General features: G+C 35.7%; 2 protein-coding genes across 3 annotated transcripts; both read right to left on the reverse strand.

The window, feature by feature from the left end:
- Positions 1-527: 527 nt before the first annotated feature.
- On the reverse strand, positions 528-16,465 carry tom1l2b (target of myb1 like 2 membrane trafficking protein b). 2 transcript variants are annotated; one of them, XM_082152775.1, is made up of 15 exons: positions 16,041-16,465; positions 15,379-15,463; positions 14,510-14,588; positions 14,257-14,406; positions 13,009-13,143; positions 12,652-12,849; positions 12,438-12,554; positions 12,161-12,294; positions 11,300-11,348; positions 8,889-9,054; positions 8,670-8,784; positions 6,813-6,885; positions 5,027-5,086; positions 4,516-4,552; positions 528-3,534 (listed from the first exon to the last, which is right to left on the reverse strand). In XM_082152775.1, exons 1-15 carry the CDS (start codon positions 16,090-16,092, stop codon positions 3,380-3,382), a joined length of 1,605 nt encoding a protein of 534 aa, XP_082008901.1. In that variant the 5' UTR covers positions 16,093-16,465; the 3' UTR covers positions 528-3,379. The 2 variants fall into 2 exon arrangements, with proteins under 2 accessions (XP_082008901.1, XP_082008902.1); XM_082152776.1 differs by lacking the exon at positions 5,027-5,086.
- Positions 16,466-16,605: 140 nt separating this feature from the next.
- On the reverse strand, positions 16,606-20,092 carry atpaf2 (ATP synthase mitochondrial F1 complex assembly factor 2). Its single transcript, XM_082152868.1, has 8 exons — positions 19,684-20,092; positions 19,547-19,591; positions 19,285-19,433; positions 17,646-17,743; positions 17,421-17,501; positions 17,197-17,309; positions 17,006-17,121; positions 16,606-16,902 (listed from the first exon to the last, which is right to left on the reverse strand). The coding sequence occupies exons 1-8, from the start codon at positions 19,808-19,810 to the stop codon at positions 16,765-16,767; spliced, it is 867 nt and encodes a 288-aa protein (XP_082008994.1). The 5' UTR covers positions 19,811-20,092; the 3' UTR covers positions 16,606-16,764.
- Positions 20,093-20,816: the final 724 nt, after the last annotated feature.

A 20,816-nucleotide genomic window follows, 5' to 3' on the forward strand; every position in this document is an offset into this window, starting at 1 on the left:
GGTCTGCCCGATCACTTTTAGGGGAGAATGCTGATTCTTGGAAATTTGAACCATTACAAAAATGTTTCAGTGCTACGTGCTTGAACCCCTATTAAAACATTATTTTTATGAAATAGAACAATTTTTCATTTGTTTTAATTTAAACAGTAAACGTACCAAAAGGAATTATTACATTTTAAAAGGATAACTAAATTGTTTTGTTCTGTTTTTTTTTATACCACTTTACAGTAATTTTATAAATTGATTTGATTACCTCCATTTTTTAAAGTAAATTTGTTTTTGACATTGCAATGTTTTCATATTCTATGTACTCCTGACAGTAAATTAAACCACTGTGAGCTTATATAAAGGTCCAGCCATTAAAAAAAAATACAAATAAAATTGATATACCGTGAAAACACCAGAATCTAAAAGCATACAGTAATACAGATTTTTGGTCATACCGCCCCGCCCACACTAGTTCTGTAATTCATTTAGAATAGAAAATACATTTTATATGACAATTTTACAATAGACAGAATAACAGATCACCGTCTTGGTATGTTTTATTGGAGTTCAACACATGCATGAATCAAACAGTACAGAGAGCAGCTTGAGGTATAACAACAGGTAAGCACACAGACCAACACCAGTGCAATCTGTAAAACCAAGATTGACCAGAGAAATGATCACCGGTTAGAGAGTACAGCTTACACCAGCCCTTCACACTCACACACACACACACACACACACACACGCGCTGCAGTTTCACTCCCTTTACAGAGATGTGTCATGTTGGAAAGCTAGATTCTCTCCTTCCCGTCCCTTGGTAAACACAGGATAAACACGGTGTCTGCAGCAGATATCAGGAGCGGTTGTTCACACACACATATAGATAGACACACACACATAACTCCAAATACATATCAAAGAGAAGAAAAGTGCCGTACCTATAAAGAAATGCTCTCAAAGGTACAAAAGGGTTTCTTTACTGAAGACATTGGCAAAACCTGACCACATGCTGGGGAAAAATTGTGTCTGCCTAAAATAAGTCAGTGAAAGAGTTTCACTCCAAACTGCAACAAGAAACAAGAGCGGAAACTCCAAACCTATGATTCTGAGCTTTACAGTTCCTTCATACTAATATAAAGTTAACCAATACTGATTTCTGAAATAAAAGATGCAAAATAAATTTCTTTTACATTCTCAAACTGTACATTTCTGAGACTAATTTACAGCCAAAACCATTTCAAATGAAATCAAACTGTAGTGCAGCATTGAAATTGAAGGTAGTTGCTAATAAAGTGATATAACATAACTCAAAAGTTACATCCATCCATGGATGTATAACATTATCCATGTTAAGATGAACCATATCAGCGATAGAGTCAAAAACAATAACAACAGCAATTACATGAGATGGTTAACATCCATGGGAGGTAAAATCTGTATGTTTTTTTTTTATAGATTGAATTTAGTGTACATATTAATAATGTGTAGGGGGATATATAAATCTCTTAAAACGAACAAGTCAATTAGGAAAACTAACAAGTCCCCACAATTATGTCGTGTCCCTCAAGTCTCCTGTTGTCAACAGAACAAAGCCACAATATTTTAGTATTAATGCTCGTGCATTATCAGACTGCATCCCTGCTACAGCTAACCTTTACTTAGCTCTTCTAACAAACCAGACATTATTGCTGCATGTACAACAGCTTCAGCTTTTCATAGCTCCTTAAACAGTTTCCCTTTAAATTGCTTTAACAGATCAACCAGTTTTGCGGTAACTAACATTTACAAACACAGCATAATGAACTCCCAATAATTCTCCCAAAGGCGGCGATCCTCAAAAATCACCCAGTTTTCAAACTGAAATTATGAGTGCCAGAGCTTAGTTACTCAAAAGATCTGGGGTTGTTTGCATTTGTAATACATAATTTGTGTAGTGTGACAAATCATATAAAATAATTAGCCATGCAAAAGTGCACCGTCCCTTTGATTTGTGCTCACCTATATCAACAAATAAAATCTTGCACAAATACAAACACAACTAAAAACCCATCTGGATGTTAAAAGCAATATATGTCTTAAGTTAGTTGACTTTACACTTAAATTATTTGCTAAGGTTAAACATTTGGTCCGTCAAAACAGTATGTACAGAACAGCGAGACACAGCACTCGAACTAAAGATATTACGTCAGCACATTCACCTCACTAAATCAAATGTCTGGTGTGCAAACATAAGAGTACCAAACGTTACATGATCATTAGCGGACTACATCTTAAACTAGCCACAATCTGTTCTTTAAGGCAGATTCATTTCATTCCTTAATAGCAACGCTAAGCTTGACACCCTTTCTGCAGCAGTTGTGAACGTAAAATCCAATTTAAACTGCCTTGCAGTCACCATCAGTTCTCTAGAAACTCCATTTGTTTTTCGGTCTCGTAATAGAGAGCGTTGAAATGAAGGACAGCTTAAATTTTGTATTTGAACAAAAGCTCTGTTAACAGCCGAAAGGCGAATAATTCTTTCAGTGCAAATTAAATTGAAATACATACCTTTTGTTCCTATAAATGCTTTCTAATAGGCAATGCTTCTGCCAAGTAAAATAATAACATTAAAAGAATCCAGTGAAATAATAATCATATAATTTTCCCTTTGATGTGACCTATGTAGTGAAGTCCTTCTGCCTTTTAAATATTCAGTTTTAATTTGAATATATTATAAATAATGCTTAAAAATTATGTCTCTTTCAATAACTGATTCAAATATCCGGTAATATGACAAAATTCTCAATTCTGAAAGCTGAACTGCTACCATCATCTTTCTGCTATGGTATGTCTTGTCAGAGGTATTAATTGGAAATTGTATAATAAATAATCCTATATATAACATCCCTTTAAAGCAAATCTTCCGGTAGATAAAGTTGGGGGGGGGGGAAAGAAGAAGAAGAAAAACTAACAATTATTAACTCCCTTTACAGGTTATCCTTGAGGAAAGAGAAATAGGATTATTCAGCTGTTGCATGCAGGACCACAGTGAACACAAAAATTAGACATGGCCGGATCTAATAGACTTTTACATTAATTTTCTTGCTTTATACCACAAATATCAATTAAAAAAATAGACATTGACCTCTCAAACTCGCACGGAACGGTATGCTTTTGGGGAGTTCTCGGTGGAGCATTTTCAAATGGAATGAAAACTTGGTAAAGTAAGAAAATGTCCATTATGAAAATGTCTAGATCATGAAACAGTTCTGATCACTTCAGCTGTGATAGTGTTGATTGAGCTGGAGAAGCAGGAGAGAAAGAGGGGATGCTGATGGATCTGCAAAGGAACTGACCCACCACCGCCACATGAGCAGAGCTGGGCCGCCCCTGAGGATCTGACACTTATCTACAAGGCAAAGAGGGCGTCCTCGGACCTGCCTGGCTTTTTACTTGCACTGGAAGAAGCACCGGAAGCAGCAGGAAGCTCGTCACTCGGGGGGGTCGGCAGTGTGGGCACCATCTCTGCTGCTTTGGCTCGCTCCTCTAGAAACTTGTCAAACTCTGGAAGAAAGTTTTCATAAAGTGTTTAAAGTCAAAAACTGCCTTTAACTGCTAGGTCTATGAATAGATACACTACCACTCAAAAGTGGCAGAAACATATTACAATTTCAAATAGTAGTAGTATTTGAGTTGATAGCCATAGCACCACCGCCTATTACATGGCAGATACATACTAAACATTTAACAACATAATATCATAAGAACAATATAATGAAAACAAACTTAGACAAAAAAGAGAAATGTACAAAATTAGTAAAATTCTATAAAGATTCTTTAAATGTACTTTTTAAAATCTTGATCCATAAATAAGTCCATAAAGGTTTGTCCTGATAAAAAGCGCTGTCTCATAACATTAAAGATTGGGCAGTCCAAAAGAATATGTTTTACAGACAAGTTGGTACTACAGTATTGACATTTTGGTGCTTCTTCACCGCAACTTGGTCGTGTCTTGATCTAAATGGATAGACACATCTTTTCCCAACCTCAGAATTTATTTCAAATAATATGCTATTTCGATATTCTACCCATTCTGACAATTTAAAATAACTGTTTTATATTTTACAATGTAATGTAATATAAATGTAATATATTTTTAAAATGTATTTTATTCCTGTGATGGCAAAGCTGAATTTTCCGTATCATTACTCTAGTTTTTAGTGTCTCATGATCCTTCAGAAATCATTCTAATATGCTGATGCTTGGTGCTCAAGGAACATTTCTTATTATTTTCAAAGTTGAAAACAGTTCTGCTGCCTAATATTGTGAGAACTGTGATGCAATAAAAATTCAGGATTCTTTGATGAAAATAAAGTTCAAAAGAACAGCATTTGTTTGAAATAGAAATATTTTGTAATATTATACATGTCCTTTACTGTCACTTTAGATCAATTTAATGCATCACTGCTGAATAAAAGTGTTAATTTCTTCTTTTTTTAAAGAAAACCTTTTTAACAGTAGTATAAATCAAGTAATTCTTCATACCTTCACTTGTCACGCCCTCCTCTCCTTCATCTCCTTTCTGAAGAGAAGTAGAAAAAAGGGTAAAATATTTCAGCGCATGAAGGCTTTTTAAAAAAAGAGCACAATTTGTTTGCAGCCACATCAAACATTATAATTTCTTCCCTTCAAAATTCCAATAGAAGTTCTTGAATTAACACATTTTCTAAATGATATTACCCAAAACATCCAAAGGCATTAGTATAGAATATCAAAGTGTTAAAAGCATGTCAAGCAAGGGTCTGTTCACTACGCACTCTGTGTTTTCTAAAATAACTGACAGAATACCCCAGAAAAGTAAGGAACGCAGCAAAACCATTCAAGGAGAGTTTGTTAGTGACCCAAAAAAGAGGGTACAAGGTAGTCAGCCAGGAATAAAAAGGCAAACAAAAAAGAAATATGCAGTTACATATTTCTTTTCAAATAAGTGAGTTATGTCCTGAAGAAGACAAACAAAACAAAAAAGGAAATAAAAATAAACAAAAGGAAATCTCACCACATCAGTACAGAGCCACTCCTCAATGTCATCCATGACAGAGGACTGGTCAAGAGCTGCCTATGGGCCCAAACCATGGGCCGGAGCCAAGCAAATAAAAAATAAAAATAATAATCCCAAGAAAACATGACAAAACAAACAAACGACAAAAAACAAAACAAAAACAATAAGACTTCAACATAAAAGTCTTAATCAAATATTAGTAAATTACCCCCATATGGACAAGTGAAACATGCACAGCGCGTCACCGCAGAAAACAGCAGATCAACACCATTGAGCTGCACTGACTGATTAATATTGGTCAAGAATTACTAATAAGTAAATTATTTTAGAGGTTGCTAATACAATGCTAAATCAGATATATGTACCATAACAATTTTAGGGGGAAAAAAATTACATTACGATGTCTAGAAATCAATTTCAATAGTGACGTTACATTGGGTTTAATTATTCTTTTAATGAAATCTACTAATATTGTTAGTGCCGAGAATTGTTGCTTGTGTACTTAAATGGTCTTGTGGTTAAAACTTTTGCAGAGTGCGTCAGAGGTTCTGGGTTCTAATCCGCACTCTATAGTTTATTTTATTTTATTTTATTTTATTTTTTATCAAAACCGAATATGTTCATCAGTGGTTACAGTCTATATCAAGCAGGGACACATTTGTGTGTATTTTGTGTGATTTCACCGGAACGAATAGAGAGTCTCCGCAACGGCGATAGATTGAAGAGCGTGTCCGAGTGAAGACCGTACGCGAGCCACAAGAGAACACTATCCATATCACTATCCATATATTGTATCCATGCAACTGATAGCAGCAGCAATGAGCACTCAGCTTAATTTAAAAAACAACACATTTTAGCGCTAGATTGTCTCAGAGCATTCACAAACTAAATGAATGCTCTGCTAGTTAACTGGAGATGTTTTATTTATGTGTATTAGCCACATCATAATGTTTCAAAAAGTAGTGGGGGACAATAGCGATCCTGAGAAAAAGTGGTGGGGACATGTCCCACCCGTCCCACCCGCAAATTATGCCTATGCACATGATCAATAAAAATTAAAGCTCCACTTTCACATGAATGCTTTACTTTGCGTGTCAGAATGTTTGAATCACTTGTAAATCATATATTCTGCTATATAAACAGCATAAAATAACTACAGCACCATTTACTTGCCTCAAAAAAATCTGGTATTGTTATTATTATTATTTATTGCTACACTTCAATATGTGAATTATTCCATCAGAAAATTAACACTTTTAACGTTGTCAGACTTTAAAACAACAGAGCTGCGCACTTCAGATGATATCTCCGATTCATGTTCCATATTGGTCACACAAATTTCAGTTCAGTTAGAACCAGATGCATATTTGTATTGATGATTCTAATTTGATTATTTTATATCCAATTGTTGATATTTGTGTTTTGAAAAAGTTGTTGATTGATGTTTTGACTCCTAACCAATTTTCTACATTAAAAATTGTCTTTTCATTTGGGCTAGTAAAATTCATTTCGGGCTACCAAAATCTGAAGAGTGCCCGCCCGAAGGGCTACCGGCGATATAGAAATGTTTCGAGCCCTGACACTACATACATTACTGTGTACTACGTACTTAGCATAACAGTAATATTCAGCTTTATAAACCACTTCAAAATAAGTATCTTAACATCCAGCTCTATGTCTCCTTAACACGAAAACAAAAAGTCCATACGTACATATGCTGATGGAGAAGGCAAGGAACTGTCTGAAAATAAATCACACACACAGTCTTACCCCAAAAACTTACCCCAGTGTTTTGCTGTCTGACATCCAAAGTTGGGGCCACTCCACTTGAAGCCTTTGTGTCTTCGAATGGTACACTGGGAGTTCAAAACCAGGAATGTGTGAGTTAAATGCTAATAATATAAAATAATATAATATAATATAATATAATATAATTAGGGGTGGGAATCGATTAAAAAAAATTAACTAATTAATTGCACAATTTCTGTAATTAATTGCAATTAATTGCGTTTCCCCCAAGCTTGTAATCATCAATATTTAAAGGAATAGTTCACTTTAAAATGAAAATTCTGTCATCATATACTCACCCTCATGTTGTTTCAAACCTGTATGAATTTCTTTCTTCTGCTGAACAGAAAGGAATATATTTAGAAGAATGTCAGTAACCAGACAGTTTCTGGTACCATTGACTTCCATAGTATATATTTTTCCTAAAGACAATGGGACCCAGAAACTGTCTGGTTACTGACATTCTTCTAAATATCTTCCTTTGTGTTCAGTAGAAGAAAGAAATTCATACAGGTTTGAAAACAACATGAGGGTGAGTATGATGACAGAATTTTCATTTTAAAGTGAACTATTCCTTTTAACTTAGAATCACCTAATTAAACAACACAGGGGGGAAAAGGAACAGAAAATAGCCCTATATTAAAATATAATCAATTTAACAGATTATTATTATTTTTTATTTTTTTAACTAATTATCAAAATAAAATATAGTCCTACTATTAGTCGCAAAGATTAACGCGTTAATTCCCCCAGCCCTAAATATAATATAATATAATATAATATAATATAATATAATATAATATAATATAATATAATATAATATAATATAATATAATATATAGTCATGGTTTCACAGACAGGGCTTAGATTATTGTAAGTATCTTTTATAAACGTGCCTTCGAAAAAAAACATTACTGGTGTGCATCTTGAGATAAAACAATGACACTGACATATTTTAAGATGTGTCAGAGCAAGTTGCTTTCGGTTAAAACAGCTCAAACATGCAGTTTAGTCTGGGACTAACTTAAGCCTGGTCTGAAACCGAGGGATAATATAATATAAAACATATTTTATTATTGCCTATTTATGATTTAAATTATATAATATACTATAGGGTATGATGCCCCTCCCCCACCTTTAATGTAATTATACTGAATTATAGTGATCTGTGAATATATAAGTTATTTTAAACTAATTGGTTTAGTATTTTACATGAAATGAGACAAACTACATAAACACTTTTTTTAATTAAAAAAAAAAAAAAAAGTAATTAGGGATAGGTTAATGCTGTGGGGTATTAGAACTAATTGGCTTAATGTTTCCATTTATTTCAAATTAATAACATATTGAATGATGTATCGTCATAAAGCCATCTTTAAATAGGATAAAATTGCCATAGCACATCAAATATGGTAAACACGAGAACCAATGAGGTTTGTTTTAGCTCGAAGCACACACAATGCACTTCCATGTTTACCATGAATTATGAGCTCCATGTATGTGCGTTTATTAAATTAAATTCAATCTGTCATAATTAAATCATCATATAAAGTGATAGTGTCTCTTCACAAGATTTGAATTAATCCACTTGATTCAAATAGATTCATTTCACAATGCCTTTGACCTTTTTGTTTTGATCATCTGGACTTTCATTGGAAAAACAGAAATCTCTTAGGCTTCATTAAAAATATCTTAATTTGAGTTTAGAAGATTAACCAAAGTCTAAAGGGTCTGGAACGACACGAGGGTGAGTAAATCATGACAGATGGGTGAACTATCCCTTTAAGGGGGGCATTTAACTCTATTATATATTATAATCTATTGGTTGCATGAAATTTTGATTTGTTTATACTTCTTCCGCTCAGGAATGGTACCAGTCCTGGTCTGGGCAAACATGTCAAAGTCATCTTGGGGTTGACAGGTAGTCAAAGAGCTCAAGGTGCCAGTCACACTGTCAGAACCCACATCTGTGAAGCAACGGTATTCTCACATTAGTGCAGGCAAACAAAACAGCTTCTCTCTAGATATCAAAAATGTACAGAATATTGTGTATCCAAGGTACGAGACTCACCCAAAACCGCCAGTCTGGAGGAGAGTGTGACTGGAGAGGCAGAGCGAACAGCAGCGATGGAGGGAGGCAGGCTGGACGGAGGAGTAGCGCTGATCCTGGGACTGACCACCGCAGGAGACCCCGGTCCCAGGTCAATCAGGTTATCTTCTGTCGCCTCGTTCAGGACCTGTTGATATGCAACACCATTTCACATAGAAACACATTAGTTACAGACACTTTAGGGAAAAATGAAAGATTATATATTTGCTATCTTACCTTTACACCATGAACATTTTCAAACTGGTTTACATACTTCTACTTTTTTTACTTTTGCTTAAAGGAATAGTTCACTTCAAAATGCAAATTCTGTCATCATCGTTTGTTTCAAACCTGTATGGATTTATTTCTTCTGCTGAACACAAAGGAAGATATTTTGAAGAATGTCGGCAACCAGACAGTTGATGGACCCCATTGACTTCCATAGTAGGAAAAGAAAATACTATGGAAGTCAATGGGGTCCATCAACTGTTTGGTTATTGCCATTCTTCAAAATATCTTCCTTTGTGTTCAGCAGAAGAAAGAAATTCATACAGGTTTGAAACAATTTTCATTTTGAAGTGAACTATTCCTTTAAATGTTTGCTTAAAAAAAAAAAGAGAGAGACCCTGCAGTCAGTTCAACAGGTTGAGAGGAGTTAAGACAAATGGTTGGGATGTATTACATACAATGTTTCACCGGTTTCACCAACTCTTTTGTAAGAGGAAATAAATTCAAAGAATTGATGAAAAGGTGAAGTGGTGAGACAGGAACACTGACTATTAGACTGTGCACGAGAAGGACGGCTAATGGATATTCCCAGGCCAATTATTACTCCATGTGTGTGAATGTTACTCATAGCCTTTGTTTCTTTGCCACTTAAAAAAGGCATGTTGCTGTATTTCAGAGGAGTTGTGCTTAAATGTGTTTGAATCCTCTATTTTACTTTAAAAAGAAACACCAAATGACGTAAAAAAACGTAATTTGTTGATGTCGTGGCACGTTGGTACGGGACATGCTCGTGACAAGAAATTATTTATTCCAAGGCAAAAGTCCATAAATAATAATAGTAATAGACACATGCTGTCAAAATGTGATTTGTCAGAAGCCATAATACATCTGTGCTGTATTACTGTACTGTATTGTGTAACAAAGTAGAAAAAAGCACATTAATAATCTGTGATAACTGGCTTCAGATTCTATAACAGTGAACTACGGTACATCATATTTAATAAGTGCATCTCGTCGCCTTTCCATAGTACTAGACACCACATGAATAAATTCAACAATTGTTTTTAACAAAAATACCCAAAATACATTGCAATTCAAAAGTTTGGAGTTTTTAATGTATTTAAAAGTATCTTATGCTCACCAAGGCTGTATTCATTTAAAAAAAATACAGTAAAACCAGTAATATTGTGAAATATTATTACAATTTACAACTTTTTTATTTTAATATATTAATAAAAATTAATTTATTCCTGTATTGGCTGGAAAGATGAACTTTCAACAGCAAGTCTTCAGTGTCACATGATCCTTCAGAAATCATTCTAATATGCTGATTTAATTCTCAAGAAACATTTCTTTTTTTTATCAATGTTGAAAACAATTGTGCTGCTTAATGTTTTTGTGGAAACCGTGATATATTTTTAGCGTAATATATATCTTACTGACCCCAAACTTTTGAACGGTTGTGTATTTCTCTCAGGGAATCCTGAAAACTACTAAAATAGCCTAAAGTAGCATATTATTGCTGCATTATGCTATTAAAAATCATATATCCATTACATAAAATGCACCATTCCTAAATCCCCATGTAGTCTATTTTATTTGAAGCAGTGGAGGAACTAGTACTAGGGTAAGCAGATGGAGGGGATGGCAAGCAAAGGTCACAGACTGCAGGACAGGCATTCTACATGCTAGTGGAGGTTCAATGGATGCAACACGGGACTGGGACTGGACCGGCCAATACTGACACAACATTCTTTAGCATCTGCATGTCCAAGTAAAAAAAATTAGATTAGATGACTCATACTTGCCTCCCTCAGCTAGCAATACCAAAAAATAAAAATAAGAAAAACAAATCACAAAACAGACCAAACCACACAATAAGTAACACCAACATGCGATCACATTTTCAGTTGATAACCGCACATGATGAAAGTTTATGCATCTCAAAGCAAACGTACCATGCTTTCTCAGAGCATACTGTATTTTAGAGCAAAAAGCAAGCAATGAGGGGAAGAGAAAATGACACGTGTGACTCTGAGCTGTGCTTTTGGCATGAACAATTTACCTCACATGTGTTTGGAGGGGGAAAAAAACACACACATTGATGATGAACTGATGCTAACACACAGATAAAACCACTCTCTTAAAGAAGACACACAACCCACCCCATTGTTTATGCCTTGCGCAGTTCGGCCAGACCGGAACCTCTCGTATCTAAAGAAAAGTGAGCAAACAAAATCATTAAAACCTTACCCTCGCTTAAAACAGTCTTTTCATGAAGCTTTAAGATGATAGTTCACCCAAAAATGGAAATTTTGCCATCATTTACTTACCCTCATGTTGTTCCAAAACCATTAGACTTCGGTTAATCTTTGATACACAACTATATTTTTCAATGAAACAGGAGATGTTTCTGTTCCTCCAGTGAATGTCCAGGTAACCAAAAAATATCCATAAAGGTCATAAAGGCAGTAAATTGAATCCACATTACTCGAGCAGTAAAAAATCTTGTGAAGTGTTACGATCGCTTTATATGATAAACAGATTTCATTTATGCTTTTATTCACATACTGTATAAACACATAAACAGAAGCTTGTGTGTGCATCACATGCTAAAACAAACCTCATAGGTTTTCGTGCATCAACACTCGCACATTTGAGCATCTGTGTTTAACATGTGATGTGCTCAATGTATGTGTGTCCATAATTCTTTAGATGTAAATAAAAGTCTAAATAAAATCTTTTCATTATATAAAATGATAATTTCGCTTCACAAGACTTGGATTAAACTGCTCGATTCACATGGATTCATTTTATGACGCCTTTATGATCTTCAGATTTTTTGGTCACCTGGACTTTCAATGAAGGGGCAGAAGCCTCTTAGGTTTCATTAAAAATATCTTCATGTTTCAAAGATTAACCAAAGTCTAATGGGTTTAGAACAACACGAGGGTGTGGAAATTATGAACATTTTCAGGTGAACTATCCCTTTAAAGAAAAGGCAAATTCATCCTGCTTGTTCACACCTCTCATATCGTAGGAAAATGTTGTTGAGGTCGTCGTTGACGTGCAGGAGCTCCTCCGTGACTTCCTCATTGGACACGCGTGAGATGAGCTCAACTATCCTCTGCTGCATGGCCCTGCACGTCCTGTTCAATTCCTTCCAACAAAGCAAACAAGCCTTGTAATACTGAATAATAAAAATGGTCAATATAATGCTGTACCAACACTCCCTCTAGTGGCCTTATGTAGCTCTTTCAAGCAAAATTAACATAAAAAACAAACAAAAACTGAATGAGAAACCTGCAGAAGCTCATGATCAGATAGATCCTCTTGACCGGGAACCATCTCAGTCAACATCTCCGACATCACCTTAGTGTTCCCGCGCACAATGTCGAGCTCACTGCGCAGTTTGCAAATCTAATCAATGATATTTTATGACATCATTAAGCAATCTGAGGAAACAAATGTTGAATCATCCCATTTAAAAGAATGAAACAAGGAGATTCTGTAGTACCTGTTCTGGGGAAGGGTTGATGGGCAGATTGGGCATCTGTGGGGAAGTGTGGGTCACAGGGGCAGAGAAGGGAGGAGCGGAGGCAGGGTGAGGGTGAGGGAGAGGGTGAGGGTGAGGGTGAGGGTGAGGTTGAGGCTGTGGCTTGGGCTGGACTGGGGCGCTGTATTTCGGCTGGTCCATCTCTGGAGCACTTTGCAGCTATTATCAACAAAGCAAGACAATGAGAGATAGCGCAGAGATAAAGAGGGAAGGTAAAGCGATAAAGTTAAGAAAATGATAAGGCCCATTATATTTTAGAGGAAGCCACCATAACCTCTGTGACAAACAAACCATAACATACCTGGCATCAACACCTACCCGTTGTGGTGTGTGAATGGGGGACAAGGTCTCCAATTCAGACGTTGGAAACTCTATACCCTTCCTCTTCATTTCTTCATAGACGTGGACTACTCCTGTTAAATCTGGACTACTCCTGAAAGCATCTGCCCATGCCTGATGGATAGAGTACATGCAAATTAACATGTGAAAACATGACATAAAATGGATCAGAATAGCTAGCTATTAATATAGTTTAAAACTGGTGTTGTATACTATAAAACCTTTCTAAAGGAATGCACGTTCAGCTGCTCAGATCTTCTCTACTTGAACATTCAATACCTTATTCACAAACTACACTACTGTTCAAAAGTTTTGTGTTCGGTAGGATTTTTTAAATGACATTTTGCAAGAAGAATTTCACCAAAGCTGCATTTATTTGATCAAAAAATTGTATAAAACAGTACTATTATATTATTACAATTTAAAATAACTGTTTCTATTTTAATATATTTTAAAATGAAATTTATTCCTGTAATGGCAAAGCTGAATTACTCCAGTCTTCAGTGTCACATGATCCTTCAGAAATCATTCTAATATGCAGATTTCGGTGTTAAAGAAACATTTCTTATTATTATCAATGTTAAAAACATGTGCTGCTTTAATATTTTGGTGGAAACTGTGATACATTTTGTTTTCAGGATTTTTTGATGAATAGAAAGTTTAAAGGAATAACATTTATTTGCAATATAATTTCTTTACTGTTACTTTTGAACAATTTAACGTGTCCATGCTAAATAAAAGTATTAATGCATTTCAAAAAATACTTTACCCAAACTTTTGAAAAGTAGTGTAGTAACTACAATCAGGTGACTGTTTTAAATAGTTGTTTGAATGGCAAACAAAAATGCAAAGCACTAACTTTACTTGCCTAGTTTCTTTAGACAACGCCATTCTAGAGATTCCATCTTGATTATTTTTATTATGAGAAATTTCTGGCATCACATTAAATGCAACACCATGTAAATTGAAGTTACCCTTGGTCATTGGAGCCAAACTTGGTAACCTGATCCACTAGATTTTAATGAGCACAACTTCAGTGCCAACGAATCAGCCGGATCTCCTTGACTACCGAGCATCAGGTAACCAGCCCCATGATGCACCTCCTCTCTCTCTCTTTCTCTCTCTCCATCATGCTCTCATTCTTGTCATTTTCCTTTCCTCATGGTATGTTTAAACCATAAGGCAAATGCATTTTTCTTGACTGATCATGAACAACCAAATCCATACCTGTATCAAAGCTAGTACTTTGTCCTGCACTATGGCCGGTGGGTTGTTTTTAGGAGATATAATTTTCACCAAAACGCCATCTATGAAGTCCCGGGTGGTGACGAGTGCGTGGAACCGATAGCCACAGTTCTTTACACATGTCTCAAGAACCTGAACACATTATGAAAATCTAAATAAACAGGACAATTTAAAAAGGAATTATCAGCCGTTAGTAAGATTATAAAGAGAAAAGTTTCCATCGACTGTTGCCCACCGTCAGTGTAAGCATCACCTCCCTGTAGTTTTTATTCCCATTAAGCCTCTTCTTCACAGCTCTTATAGCATCCTTAGGCCTATAAATCAGATAACACATATATGCAACTAAAAAGCAATTCATTATGGAGTTACAGTCAAACCAAAAATTATTCAAACACCAGATATAATTTTTGATATTTGTTTTACTAGTGGGTGCAGGACACTATAGTTAATACAAAATAAACTGTGAATCTGTGACATATTATACCCATTCTTCATACAGTGGACTACCAGTAAAATGTATACAAAATTTGGGACCAAAAATTATTCACACTTTGACCTGACCATGTTTTGCTTAAGTGTTTTTTTCTATAATTGCTAATGCAACCTTTTTACACCACAGACTGAACAAAATTAAGCATTGCTTGGTAATTGGTTGACCTAAATTGGTATTATCTAATCGTGTACTTAAATTTAACATTTGACAGCCATTCAACCTAATTCAGTTGTGACAGTCTAACAGAAGGATGGCCAAACCCAGTGAAATATCTATACCGAATAAACTGTGATATTGTGAGAAATATTGAAGGTGTCTTAATAGCCTAAATTTTGGTTTGACTGTATAATGACATGGTCAAGTGAATGAATCATGTTCTGCTAGAAAGCATTACCAGGTTCTATAACACATTGTTGAAGAATAGTCATGTAACATCCTGGACTTGATCCTTCAGCCATCATTAAACATTTTATATTAGGAAAAATATGTACAACTATAACAATGACAGCAACTTCTGGATTTGTGTAACAATGTTTTTAGTTTCCTAAGGCTTACGGATTATGTCAGCAAAAAGGTTAAATGCTATGAATCATGCATCTTTCATGTCTCACCCATCTTCTGTTTCATTGATTAAGTCACATATTTCCATATTCAAGGTCCAGTCTTCACTTTGCAGGGAGCCATCTGTGGCCCTTTCTGGAGAAGATCAAAAGGCAAATTGATAAGAGAATCGGTTACTAAGAGAATCTGGAAAAACATCGACACTAATGACATTGCACTGATCTGCAAACCGCTGTGCAATATTATGTGCTTGATAACGCTGGGTGTCTTCCAAAGCAAGCTGTCATGTTCCTCACACAGAGTGGCCATTTATAAACGTTGTTCATTAGTATGATTCATTTATACACATTACCTCAAGCTTTAGCTATGAAACTGGGTGTGAGAGATAGACGCACTGTCCTGTGGCTAAGTTAGCAGGCTAATAGCCGCTGAAGTACTTCAGTTTACTTAAACTCATTTCAGCATTTCGCCTCCCTAGAATTGGTCATTCAAAGAATTAAGGATATTACTATTTTTTACAGCACATTTTGAGAACTAACTGTGAGTTAGACCAGTTAGCATGAATGAGCATTAACGTTAGCTGTAAGACAGCTAACTGAGAGGCTCTCCATATGGTGAGCTTCTGTACAGCGGCTCGGCAAAATGCATCGCTTTAGAGGTTAACTTGTTGTGACACAATGTTTAAACATCATTTAATTTCTGAAAAACATACCAATGCACTGTCCCACCGGAGTGCTGTATGGGTTTCCCAGCAAGAACTCCATCTTGTCAACATATCCAACGACAAACAGTCAATGAGACAGTAAACACTCAAGCCCCGCCCATGAACGACTCCTATTGGTTGGTTTATTTAGGGCTGCAAAGCTATTGGCCGAACCTGCTGTCTGTTTTTGAAATGACACGCCAGCTACTTAAAGGGACAGTAGTGAACTCGTCGACACGACTGCTATAAACCGCAGATTTGATACTTTATTACTAATGGTTATGTATCAGTTTGCCCTTTCAGACTATGCACTTAAGAAGCAGACATTGTATATGCGACTTTGACCTTAAGGGAATTGCTTGAAAAGCACATATGTCTGGGTGACCATGTAGCAAAAGCAAATTACGTGACTCGATCAGACATTTGCACATGATTGTAATTTATCAAAAAGTCTCCTTTTTTTTGGTTTCTAACATATTTGCTTAACTGTTTAATTAAACTGACATTTACATACTAGGATTATGCATTTACAATTTTTCCATGCAGCAGCTGTTATAACTAAAAATACACATAATGACCTTAGACATCTTTATTATTGCTCCAAACATAACTGGACAGCAACATCGTTTTACTAGTTAGGTGACTAGTGTCACCTCTGCTTACTGTAAAAAGTAAACGAAGACAGATAACAAAAAAATCTGTTTCAGTCCCATAAAGAGCCTTTTTGGCCTTTTCAATCCCGTAAAATTTTTCTCTTAACGGCTGTGCTTTCAGAAGACAGATGCACAAACATTGCACCAGCAGCTGTTCGTGCCTGCAACTCATACATGTCGTAATCATGGGCCCATTCCACATTTCCCCAGCTCTGGATCTAAGACAAAACAGAACAGAAATGTACAGTAATCATAAACATGTGGAAAATTGTACCGTGCTATAATCATTAAACATTTGGAATAAAAAAGAAACCACCATACCTGGTATTCTTCCTCAAGTCTGGACAGCAGAACCGCTTGTTCCACGCTTAGGTGTCTGTCAATCAGCCCAAGGGACAAGATCAACGATTTCAGCTGAGTGATCACATACTCAAGCCCTGTAGGAACATTAGAAACTGCACTGTTCAAACGGGCCCATTCCCATAAGTTGCAAAAGCACCAAATATCTTTACCTGTCAGAGACCAAAAATTGTAGGAATGAAGGTGTTGACGAAATGTCTCCTTAGTCTCTTCTGGGATTTGAGGGCCCATTATGTTGGAGGATGAGCCAATGACTACATTGTATCTAAAAAATAACAAGATGTTCATATACACCATTTATTGTGGCTATATTTTTTTATTAAACCTGATCTAGCCAAAATGTGTAAATAATCTAGCCAAAACAACTACATATCACCTTTGTTCTATCCAGTTCATTACAGGCTCCCATTCATTTGTCTGCAGTTCCACAAGACCTGGAGGTTCTTCTACTCTGTAACTGCAAGCAAGGTAGATCTGATTTAATGATATCATAATACTGTCAGCAGATTTATTTAGGAGAACTAATACCATTTACCTTTAATGTAATTTTGTGACACAATAATGGCAGAGTACCATTAAGTAATAAACCAGTGAACCTCACCAGATAGTGTCAGTCTCCAAAAACTTTAAAGCTGCTGAGATCATTTGTTCTTTCGTCCTTTGTGTTGGGTTATCAAGAGCTGTGTTGCAAAGTGTGGTCTATATGGACAGAAATAAGTCTTATTAGCATATATACCATTTAAGCCAGTTCAATTGTTTTGTGTATACAATATATATAATCTTATTTTCTTCATGCTTTATAATTGCATTTAGCAGATTAGAGCTGGGCAATAATATAGTTCACATTGTGACAATATAAACAACCAAGCAGTTAAAATCTGCTACATACTGTAGTATATACATTCATGTGAAAAAGAAAGTACACCCTCTTTAAATTATATGGTTGTGTGTATCTGGATATATATTTTTAAAAATCATCTAGTCCTTCGTAGGTCTTAAAATTAGGTAAATACAACCTCAGATGGATAACAACATATGAAATATTACAGTGTGTCATTTTTTATTTAACAAAAACTGGGCCAAAATGGAGAAGCCATGTGCAAAATTAAAAAAACTAAATACACCCTTACTGCTTCCATAGGAATTAAAAGGGTAAATAGCAACAAGGCACAGCTAATCAAATACCCTTGAATAACTGATTGTTAGGTTCTTCGAAACTCATCCCAGAGTTGCTGTCATAGCAACAAGTCTGTAAGCTCAAACCTGCTCAGGAGCAAGCTTATTTCTTAAAGGTGATACTTAAAGTCTGTCCCAGCCACTGCTACTTTCTTACAATAGTACCCTATTGAACCAGGGACAATAATAATAATAAAAAATAAATAAATAATTTTAAAACAATATTATTGTGTTGTGTAGTCCATCAGTGATATTAGACAACTTAAACCAGATATTTTAATGAAATCCACAAATTTGTTAGAAATTACGATTAGAAGATCTGGCACCTGTTAAACCATCTCTGATGTATTAAGCAAGGTTCGAAGAATGGACCCCAAGTATGTGTTTACACAACACCAAGGAGGAATTGCAAAGGGTTTGAAAATTTGCATCTGAACAAACCACAAGACCTCTGGAACAGAGGTCATCCGACGAGACCAAAGTGGAGATGTTTTGCCATAAGGCACAGCGCCACATTTGGGGAAACCAAACCAAGCATATCAGCACAGACACCTCTTTGAGTTGACCATGAACTCCTCTGTATACCAAAGTATTCTAGAGTCAAATGTGAGGCCATCTGTCCGACAGCTAAAGCTTGGCTGAAATTGGGCCGTGCAACAGAACAATGATCCCAAGCACAACAGCAAATCTTCAAAAGAATGGCTGAAAAAGAGAAGAATCAAGGTGTTTCACTGGCCCAGTCAAAGTCCAGACCTCAACCTGAATGAAATGCTGTGGCGGGACCTTAAGAGAGCTGTGCATAAACAGATCATGACACACTGTAATAGGTCATGTTGTTATTCATCTGAGGTTGTATTTACCTAATTTTAAGATCTGCAAAAGACAAGATGTATTATGTCCTGATACATAAAACCAAATAATTCAAAGAGCTTTCTTTTTAACGACTGTATACTGCTTTATGTGATTGACAGTCCTTATGTATACGAATACAGTTGAATTTTAAATGCAATATATACACAATATATACAATTTAGAAACTTTAACGTTTAATAATAATGGCCTACTAGGTGCATGGTGTAAAACTTCAGTGTTTCCTTCTGAACATCCCACTCTGTTGCAACAGCTATGGCAAGAGCTTCATTGGGAACTGTGAACAGCTTTCCACCTGGAGTCTTCAGCTTTCGCTTGTCAAGGTTTATTTCAAACAAGCCCCCTGTAGACAACACAAAGACTATTTTCAAACAGGCATCATTTTTCTCTTGTTGAAAACCTACGTGTATTATTTTTAAGTTGCAGATGTGTGTTGCTATGCTTAATGACGCTCACCATCTACTTGAGATATCGAGACATTCTCGTAGAACTTCTTTCTTTCTGCAAAACGCGATGTAAGAACAAGAGATCATGCATCAATATATTAGGTTTGTCCTTAAGTTATAGGCTATACATATCTGTAATGATCTTACCCGTTATGGCACTGGCATATTTTGCCTTTTGTAGGTGTGTTGATAATCTAGGAACATGATGCCCTTGAGGAAACGGCCAAATGACCTGGCCAAATTGTCTGTGATACCTACAAATATTCCGTAACATCTTATATTTTAAATTCTATGTAACGTTATTCGCATTAACGTAATAGTTCGACTGTGGTCAAATTCAGTCAAGGTTAGAAAGCTGGATCAGCCGTTGAAGCTAATTTGACAAATCATCGTTCCTGTTTCAGGAATAATAGAAAAGCACACGTTTTAAGTGTAATTAAGGCTAATTCGGTTATTTAAGAAATATAAATAAATACTCTGTGACTAGGGATGTCACAGCATGCAGCAACGTGAAACCAAAGCGTGTGAAGCTGATGACTGTGACCTACATAAGGACCTTAAAGGACAATTCAAAATAAAAGTCCCAGCAGCTCCACCTGTAGACTACAGGGATTTCGAACATTTATTAAACACCGGTGCCACCTAATTCTGATCCAAATGAACGTCTAAAGAAATACAAATATTTTGTCCATTGCAGACAATCGAATATACTGACTTCGTATGCCCTTCTTTTAATGAAAATATTGACGTTAGGCCTACGTGAACTAGATTACGTTTGCTAGATTTCTTCTTTTATGAATGCCTTCTTATGAGGATCAAAAATTTTAACGAGTAAGAGAGAAAGAAAATAAGAAAATGATTTCACAAATAAAGCCTTTATAAGAAACTTTACATAAATAAAGTTGCTCTTTAAACAAACACAGAATCCAGAATCTGCTCTGATGTGCAGGTAAATCCCGCCTCTTCTGCATTAGTTCACTGTAGATTCCAGATATCGACAGGAGTTTTAAATACGTAGCTTCTTTCCCATCAGCCTGGTTTTCATCTCTCCTTTACAGGGGCTGTAAATCAGGGCAATCGAAACTGTAATGGGAATTACAATGCTTCAGATAAAAAACCAAGACTGCCTGTAACCTCGTCAATAGTTTTGTGAGACTGAGGTGAGAACTGTGCTTTCTATTTCATCTCCATTTAACTCTTTTTTTTTCTTCGAATAAATAAGTCTTCCCTTACAAAAAAAATAGTCTATGGAAATATAGTTTCATCTAAAAAATATTGAT

The sequence above is a fragment of the Leuciscus leuciscus genome (genome assembly GCF_965113295.1).
Source record: "Leuciscus leuciscus genome assembly, chromosome: 21".
Lineage (NCBI taxonomy): Eukaryota > Metazoa > Chordata > Actinopteri > Cypriniformes > Leuciscidae > Leuciscus > Leuciscus leuciscus.